Below are 9,560 nucleotides of genomic sequence, written 5' to 3'. Positions count from 1 at the left end.
CCAGGTAATGCACGCGTTTGTCAAAATGTCATGGAAAAATAATGACCCGCTGCGATGGAAAGCAACTCATCTTAATTCCGTCTGCCCTTCAGGTCTGCCCCATATCGACTTCCGATCCATCACAGTCCCAGGCACCTCTTCTTCGTCCAGTCAGCGTGGCGCAGTAAGGCCACAGCTACAGGCTCCGCAGCCACAGCCGCAGCCTCAGCCTCCTCCACAGCCTGTTGTGCAGCCACAGCGTGCTGCCCAATCTTCCACGCCAGTGGCCTTACCAGGCTCCTCTGCTCAGGGGCTGGACGACCCTGCCTTACTCCAGCAAATGCTATTATCCAATCCACACGAGCTTTCACTCCTGAAGGAGAGAAACCCACCACTTGCTGAGGCTCTTCTGAGCGGAGACTTGGGTAAAAACACCTGCGCAGTGATTATTTTACTCTCCATTACTTGTATAGGCTTGTGCTGTGTTGGTGTAAATGTGTGTAAATGTCTTCAGAACGTTTTACCAAAGTGCTGCTGGAGCAACAGCAGGATCGAGCCAAGAGAGAGCAAGAGAGGATCAGGCTTCTGACTGCTGATCCTTTTGATTTGGAAGCACAAGCAAAGATTGAGGAGGACATCAGGTACGGTCGAAAAAAACTCTAGAGTTTGTTGACCACATACATTCATTCAAAATACATTCAAAATAAAGAATGTAGATGACAACATAATCTATTCTTTCACTTCTCATTTGGATATTGTAATGCAGTAAATATAGTGTGAGAGTAGTTAACTTCTGGTATTACACTATTATATACTTGTCAGTATACACTACCGTTCAAAAGTTTGGGGTCACCTATACAAGTTTTTGGTGTTTTCCTTTAAAACTTGCACTTTTATTCATCAAAAGAGTTGCAAAAGGAATAGAAAATATAGTCAAAACATGGACAAGATTAGAAATAATTATTTTTATTCCAAATAATCATTGTGCCCTTTCATCAAAGAACCAGCAAAACTGTTTTCAGCTGTGCTAACATCATTGCACAAGGGTTTTCAAGGGTTTATAATCATCCAATAGCCTTCTAACGCGATTAGCAAACACAATGTACCATTAGAACACTGGAAATGGGCTTCTATACACCTATGTACATATTCCATTAAAAACCAGACGTTTGCAGCTAGAATAGTCGTTATATGTTGTATTCATTGAAAAAAAGTGCTTTTCCTTCAAAAATAAGGACATTTCTAAGTGACTCCAAACTTTTGAACGGTAGTGTAAATGCAAGGACATCAGAATGTAAAAAGGGAAAGGCCACTTGTTTACTGCATATTATTGGCAACATTTGTCCAGTCTTGCTTACAACGTTAAGTGGATTTGTGCATATTTCAGGCAGCACAATGTGGAAGAAAACATGACCATTGCAATGGAGGAGGCCCCAGAAAGCTTTGGACAGGTGGTCATGCTCTACATTAACTGCAAAGTCAATGGCCACCCTGTGAAAGCCTTTGTTGACTCAGGTAATTGGCATTAAATACTTAAACGACAATAAAAACGATTATGGTTGTTGTCAATAATTGTTGTCTGTTTCAACCTGGTTTGAACAACAGTTGCACAGAGCTAAATGTTTGCTGTTTTCCAGGAGCTCAGATGACCATCATGAGCCAAGCGTGCGCCGAGCGCTGCAACATCATGCGGCTTGTGGACCGACGCTGGGCTGGAATCGCTAAGGGAGTGGGCACCCAGAAGATCATTGGCAGAGTTCATTTGGGTTGGTATCAAAAAATTTGATTTTGCTAGATTTAGATGAGATTTATTTTAAAGTGAGAATTTAACTTTTCATGTTTTATGGTTAAGAAAACTTGTACTGTTTTCCCTCATCCAGCTCAGGTCCAAATAGAGGGCGACTTCCTGCCTTGTTCTTTCTCCATTTTGGAAGACCAGCCAATGGACATGCTGCTTGGCCTGGATATGCTGAAAAGGCACCAGGTGTGTATACTTTTGTTAGTATATTATACACTACTGTTCAAAATGTTGGGGTCACTTACCCTGGATTTCCACTGGACGCGGAACGGCGGCGGCGCGGTTCTGCTTCGTCCTCTGCCCGGCGTCGATCCCCACCGGGCGCGTTACGGCAGCGGCGCGGAGCCTTGGGAGCCGGCAGTATTCACGGAAGATCGCGCAATAATCTCGAACGGACGCGAGTTCGCGAGATCCAGCGATAGACTGTGTGTATAAAGTAAACAACAACAACACAGCTTCTTTCATTCTCTGATGTGGAAGAACTGTTGATCTGGTGTCATAAATGATTTTATGTTTCTCCACTTCAACAATCAGTCTCTCGTCGTACATTATGACTCTCAGAGATGCTCTGATTAATTGACTGTTTACCTGGCAGCACCGGTCACGACGTCACGTTGATGTGAAGTTGTGACAGGCTGTATGACCTGCGTATTGTGTTTTATTTTGAAATGTTTTACTTTGATTCTGTGTCGCTTTTCCTGTCTGGTGCGATCTGCTTCGTTGAAATTTACGAGGTTCAGCAACGGCAACGAAAAAAATAGAACCGATTCCTATCGATAGCGGCCGTTCCGCGTCCAGTGGAAATCCAGGGTTAGGAATGTCCTTATTTTTGAAGGAAAACACTGTTTTTCAACATGAAATGAATCAGAAATACACTCTATACATTGTTAATGTTGTAAACGACTATTCTAGCTGCAAACGTCTGGTTTTTAATGGAATATGTACATGGGTGTGTAGATTTCCATTTCCAGTGTTCTAATGGTACATTGTGTTTACTAATCCCGTTAGAAGGCTATTGGATGATTAGAAAACCCTTGAAAGAGGGAAGGAGATGCAGGTATTACCCTGGTTTATTGTGTTTTTTCTTTTCTCGTAGTGCTCGATTGACCTGAAGAAGAGCGTGCTCTTAATCGGCACCACAGGCACCGAAACCCGGTTCCTCTCCGAGGCGGAGCTGCCAGAATGTGCCCGTCTGGCCTATGGAGCAGAGGGCCAGGGAGACAATCGTCCAGATGAGATGGCTGACAGGGAGCTGGCAGAGGCACTTCAGAGGTCCATACAAGAAAGCGGTATGAAACTCCTTATCTCCCATCGCTGCCCTTCAGCCTGTTTTTCACTGAGCTTTTTCCACCGTAGTCAGAACTACATCTGCATGTGCCACCTGAAGCTTTTTTACTCTCAACCCCCATTTTAAGTAGTCATCTCCTCGTAATCATTTCATGCCATCATCAGAGCAAATTAGGAGAATTTGAGGGGATCAGGGATTCTGAAATTGCCCGGTTAAATTAAAGAAGAGATTTGTTTTTGACGTTAAATGAGCTCCTGGCTGAAATCAAGCTTTTTAGGCTTAAAGGGAAACATGCAGGCTCGGAAACTGTATTTCCATATCAGCGTTATTGAGAAAACACCTCATGAGCAGCTCTTTGTCTCTTACTGAATGTGACAGTGGAGTGGATAAACACTCCATTAGCAGGCACACTAGCACTCTGTACATCTTTAAACTCCTGCTGATGATCTGTACTAAAGATGCCGCCAGTGTCGACCAGCGTTATCAATCGTGTCTTATTGTTAAAAGTTCTGTTCAGAATCTCTGTTGGACAACAGTGCAGACGGCTCCATTAAGGAGTCTGAAAACCACCTTCAAACAAACATCTAATGCTAATAATATGCAGGTTTGTTGGTGTTACTAGTAAGTATTTTCCACATTAAATAAACTGTTAGAGAGACATCATGGCAACACTACAAAACACGATTATGTTCAAATGTACCTATATGTATAATGATCTTTTCATATGTTAACCAGTGTTTAAGTACTAATGGTATTATCATCATCACTTAAAAACAACAACAACTTGGGGTTTTCTAGCGTTGTAGATCAGATCGTCACACGGTTAGTTTGTTTCCTCTATGTCAGATAGTTATCTCGGTTTATTCTTGGTTTAATTTCCTGTAAAATTGAAATATGACAAATACAAGACGAAGCCTCTTGACCTGTTCAGTTTTAACCCAATTAATGTTGAATTCATTTTTATTTTTTCTCCAGAAAATAAGACGATAACAGCATTGGTTTTAGTCAGTTGACTAAAAGTTGGGATTTTTACTTTAATTTTACGAGTAGCAGCAATATTGACAATAACATAATATGTTTCCCTTTAATGCATTTCAAGGCTTACATTAATATTTGTGTAACTGCCATTGATGCACTTAGTCTACGATGTTATTGCTTCCGTTAGACAAACGGAGAAGTTTGTGTCGTGATGCCTTGTTGCTGTGGCATCAATTACAGTTTTAGTTTTGACCGTCATCACAATGATGAGATTTTTATTGATTTATTTATTTTTCTGACATCACCTCATCTGAGCTCTTGGGGTTTCACTGTGTGCGCTGTGACCTCTGTCAGGACAGAGGCTCGCGTTGTTTTGTTGGGATGACACTTTTCCACATCCACAGTATGTGTGTGTGTGAAAAGGCTGATGAGTTTTGTTGCATGCCCTGTGTGTGACTGCTAACTTTCTCCGTCCCTTTGCATGATGCGTGTGGTGTGTGCCTTAACCCCTGAGCAGGACAGCACTGATGCATTTGGAGACAGCTGGAGAGGGCCCTACCAACCAGGTACTGCAAATTCATAGCTCCATTGCCAGTGCTAAGTCCATTGCTTTTTGTTTTATTACTTTTGTTTTGCTGCCGCTGAATTTGAGTTAATTTATGTTATATTTTACCTTATGCCGTGTGTTTTATTCTTTTTATTCTGATACATGATGTAACTGTTAATGAGTTAATTGAGTTGTTTTGACGATTGAATGAAAAATGCACATTATTTAGTCGTACTCCCAGACAATCGCACGCGGTCCAGCTGTTTAATTCCAATTCTATTTTCTCTCACAATAGACACTGCAGATGGACAAACTACCTCACCTCAACCCCCACCATTTACTTTACCCAGAACCTTACACCAAACGTCCTCATCCACCTCCCCATCCCAAAGCCCACCTGACCACCCCCAAATTGTGGACCGCTCTCAGTCTGCCCCAGCTGCCATGGAGCAGGTCTTGGCACCAGGGCAGAGTCGGGACCCTTCAGGTTCTCAGGAGCTGCCTCGACCTTCATCCCCCACAGAGGCGTCTAGTTCCACAAATAATCCGCTCCACCCTCACCCTCTGCCTGTCCATAGCAATTCTGAAGTGCCCCTGGCTCCCAGTCTTTCCGCAGATGTCCTTCCCACACATACTCCTCCCGAAGATGTGACTATGTTATCTCAGTGTCCAGAGGATGAGGATGAGGATGATGCTGAACCATTTGAGGTAGATAACTCATCCCCACATCCAGAGCAACAATGTTCCATTCAACCTATGGAGCAGGAGATGATTGAGTCTCACCCAGCTGCTCCTACTGAAGCGCGTGTGGTTGCTCTCAACAACCAGCCCGACTCGGTTGAAATGGAATCCCCCATTTCCTCCAACAGCGTGGTTCCCTCTGAGAGGGACCAGCCGGAAGGAGAGCGCTGCTCGAGCTCCGACAGCATCCCCTCTCTGGCGGCTGCTCTGATGGAGCTCCACGAGCTGCTGCTGGTGAACAACAACCACGCTCAGTCCCAAAACCGCAGCTCCTCGTGCTCCCCCTCGCATCCATTCATACAGGGCACTGAGCCGCTGACCCCACCGCCCGAAAACACCCAGCCTACCACCCTCTCCACTGCCATCACATCTGGTGCAGAACCAAGCAATGCCAAAGCCAACCTTGCTGCTTTTGTGTCTGATGAGGGACCATCTAACTGTCTTGTGCCTGACCTCTCTGGCCGCGATGAGCATCTTGGCGAAGATGCAGCAGAGACTGCGGTGGAGCTAGAGCCACCCGAACTCCTGGACGGTTCAGGGGAGAGGAGGATAGGTGGATGTGGGATGGATGAGGCTAGTATCATTGGCGTTTCTCAGCCTGAGCCAGAGGGGGACCTGGAGTTCAGGGAACCTCCCGAGGGGCAGCAGGGGAGAGGGGTTGCAGATGGACAAGCCTCTGGCACCACCACCACCACCACCACAGACACTCTTGTTCCCCAGAGTGAGCAGACTTCTTTTCGTAGCCCTTTGTCGTTGGCAGCGGGCTCACCAGAGGAAGTCTCTAGCACCTCTTCCTCCTCCTCTGTCCCTCCTCTCGCTCAGGCTCCTCCGCCTACACCCACGGCCCCTCGACTCCCTTCTCCACCCCCCTTTATAGAACAGTTTCCAGCGGAGCACATCCAGAGAATCCAGGCGGCAGGATTTTCTGCTCGGGAGGCTGCGGAGGCACTGGAACAAGCCCAAGGGGTTGTGGAGCTAGCTCTGCTGGTGCTACTAGCTCGCAGCATCACTGTGCCCATCTAGACTCATAACCACTCACGAGTCCCCCGCAGCCTCCCAGCTCATATTTATACCTTGTTACTGACCCAGATGTCTCTGTCCCTTTTTAAACAGGGAGCATGTTTAAACACAGGGAAATGCTGTTTCTTGGGCCGTCACAGAGAGAATGGCCAAGAACGAACAGGGACAACTGGTTAGACTTTTTCTGGATATAACGGATATGTGAGGTGTGTTTGCATGCAGATGTTTTGGTGCCCACCCCCCATTTCATTGGTTTTTAAGAGTTTTTTGCTATGATAGTTAACATTTTTCTTCTTTAGTTGTTGTCCAACATTGACATGGTGTAAAATGCCCAACATACGAATGGTTCTTTGACCGTTAACACATGATTAGAATTTCTTCTTTTGATATCTCAACAAAGCTGTTGTTATTCAGGAATTTAATTTGTGGAGCAGCTACGATTCTCATCTGCTCCTCATGCCAGAGTCTGGTGAGCGTCAGATGTTTTGTTTTTTTTAAACAATGTTGTTGATTTCCGTAACTAGTTTTTTTTTAAATGAGTTAAAAATATTTTTTGCAGATAATTGGAAATCCCTAAATTCGTATGCATTATTACAATGAAATATCAAAAGTGTGTGTGTGTTGGAGTTTGGTCACAGATGGCAGTTTTCCAAATATTACAGAAGGTTTCTTGTACTGTATGTATGTATGTATGTATTCACAGTTTGAATGCTTTGCCATTTTTCTTCTTTTTTTTTTAAATTCTAAAACGGTTTTATCTCCTGTTCAGAAAATCAATTCTGTGTCAAATCAGCGTAGTGTGTTCATTCCTTAAAAGCGTTGGTTTTCTTTTTGAAACCTTTGGGGGTTTTTTTTTCTTCAGTATATCATATAACATAACAAGGATTTAAATGGCTTTATTTGAGTCATATACCAACAATGTTCAGGCAGAATGAATTATTTACTTTTATGAAATTTTAAACTGCAAATAAAATTAAAGTAGTATTTGTATGCCTTGTGATATAAATGTAATTTTTTTAAGTCAAGAATGTTCCCAATTTTCTAATTTGACCTTTTGTGGCGTTCCCTTAGAGCTGCAACTAGCGGTTATTTTCGTAATAGCATGGTCCTGGAAAATATTCACATTTAAGAAGATAAAACAATACAAAGAAATCTTATTTTACTAATGGAAAAAAGCTTCAAACCGATTAATTGGTTATCAAATCAAGTAATTGTTTGAGTTCTAATTTCTATACATTACTACAAATGATCATTTTGGTATTAATATGCAATCATTAATGAATATTTAATGACCTGCCTCAGAAATATCTCTCCTGTTTCAAATTTGTGTGATTGTTGCTTCACTTAGCCGCCGCTATATCTCGGTCCTAACGTCCACACCTCGCAAACTCAAACTTTGTGGCGTGTTTTTTTGTCGGACTTTAAATTGGGAAAGGAGAATTAAAGGGATACTTCGGCAATTTGTATTTAGCTTTGTATTACTAGAATAGGGGTAGAATTTTTTTTGAGAAATATCGTCATTCTTTTTTTTCCGTTACGTGCCCACTAGTGAAACTTGGTCCTGCTAGCACAACTGTTAGCAAAGATAGCGGACAGTTTACATTCTGGGAATGAGGCCGCCTATGGGAGGGTCTAAAAAGTGCGGTTAGGTAGCACACTTTTTCAAAAATACTAGCCCTATTCTAGTAATACAAAGCTAAATGCTAATCGGTGAAGTATTCCTTTAATTACCCACAGTTCACACACTGTGTGTTTGTAACGAACCAACTGGAAACGTAAAAAGGCCGTTTTCACGGCGGACATTTTGACAGTTCACAGGTGCAAATAATCATGCTAACGACGAGCTCCATCTGGTGGCCCTGAACGGAAACCATCGTTAGTGTCATCGCTAACACCTGTGCTTTTCCTGCCAGAGGTCAAACCTGCGAGTCACGTGGAGGACGAACGTGTCTGTGGTTTTTAAAACACTTTCCACCGCAGCTCTTTTAGCAGCATATTAAAACAAAACAAAAAATATATAAAAGTCTGCTGTGTGTTCGAGCGGGAAAGTCTACATTAAAGTATCATGGCCCAGTGTGATCACAGAGAAGAGAACCAGAGCTCTCTGTGCAGCAGCGGCAGCGGCTTCATCGCTAATCTGCACTCCTACTTTGGGAATCCTCATCTTGTGAATAATTTAGTATCACATATACCGACCACGGAGCAGCTTCCTGCTCTGGAGGCAGAGGACAGTGGGAGCCACGATGACACCAGTGACCCCTTGGACCAGCTGGACAATTGCAGGTAAAGGCCTCCAGCTGCCACTGTTTTTTAATTTTTATGTGAGGTAAAATGACATGAAATGTCTTTTTTTTTTTTTTTTAATGCCCTCCTCTAGTTCTTGCACAGACACGTCTTCGGCCATGCGGTCTGTGGCTTTAACTCACACGTGGAGTTTTGGGAAAATGCTCTCCGTGGCAAAGTTGTTCTCAGCTCCTAGACTTGAAGATGACGATGTGGCGTCTCTGTCTTTGTTGGACGAGGATAAAAACGCAGAGGGGTAAGATGCTGCAAAGTCATTTCTACAAACAATATATAGGAAAACTGCACTATGCATTATGTAATAAATCTAAAGCATAAAATCCTCCTAATATGTCACAAGACTGGGGAATAATGTTCATATAACAAACTGAACTCCCCAACAACAGTCAAAATATTTGCATTTAAAAAAAATATTTTGCAGACTGCAAATCATGTTTATGTTTTGAAATCGTGTTTTGGCGTCATGTGGCGCCACCTACCGCCTTCTACCAATCATTGCAGTCCGTAGAGTCTCAGCTGCCAAGCAACCACGGGTTGCCAGTTACGTCAGAAAACGAAACCTAAAAGACCTCTGTATTTTGAATTTGAATGTAGTAACCGTTTTTTGGCCACATTCTTACACATGGCACCTTTACTGAATAAACAGGAATCGCCTCTTAAATGTAATGACAGACTAAAAATACACCCCGTAGTAAACCAATTGAGACTTTCAGGTGTTCCTGCTCAAGTACTTTGTATATTTTGGTGTTTAAACTTGGAACAGTATTTATAAGGGATGGTTTGATACCACTTCTAATTCCAACTTGAGTTTCTACAATATCTGTTTTTTTTACCACATTTTATCTTTAAAGAAGTCCATATAACAGCCTGTGGTTAAAGGTGCATTATGTAATAAATCTAAAGCAACT

General features: G+C 42.9%; 1 protein-coding gene across 1 annotated transcript in view; it reads left to right on the top strand.

Moving 5' to 3' along the window:
- Positions 1 to 7,341, top strand: part of ddi2 (DNA-damage inducible protein 2) — a 9,777-nt gene extending 2,436 nt beyond the window's left edge. Inside the window, exons 3-10 of the mRNA XM_083892583.1 lie at positions 1 to 4; positions 93 to 404; positions 494 to 620; positions 1,367 to 1,494; positions 1,617 to 1,745; positions 1,860 to 1,963; positions 2,874 to 3,066; positions 4,886 to 7,341. The exon at positions 1 to 4 is cut by the window's left edge and continues 126 nt beyond it. Coding sequence (XP_083748709.1) covers positions 1 to 4; positions 93 to 404; positions 494 to 620; positions 1,367 to 1,494; positions 1,617 to 1,745; positions 1,860 to 1,963; positions 2,874 to 3,066; positions 4,886 to 6,354 — 2,466 coding nt within the window. The 3' untranslated portion in view covers positions 6,355 to 7,341. The remainder of the gene's footprint in view (positions 5 to 92; positions 405 to 493; positions 621 to 1,366; positions 1,495 to 1,616; positions 1,746 to 1,859; positions 1,964 to 2,873; positions 3,067 to 4,885) is intronic.
- Positions 7,342 to 9,560: the final 2,219 nt, after the last annotated feature.

The sequence above is a fragment of the Microchirus variegatus genome (assembly GCF_963457635.1).
Source record: "Microchirus variegatus genome assembly, chromosome: 7".
NCBI lineage: Eukaryota > Metazoa > Chordata > Actinopteri > Pleuronectiformes > Soleidae > Microchirus > Microchirus variegatus.
The sequence above is the reverse complement of the archived record's forward strand: the minus strand, read 5'-3'. Positions and strand labels throughout refer to the sequence as shown.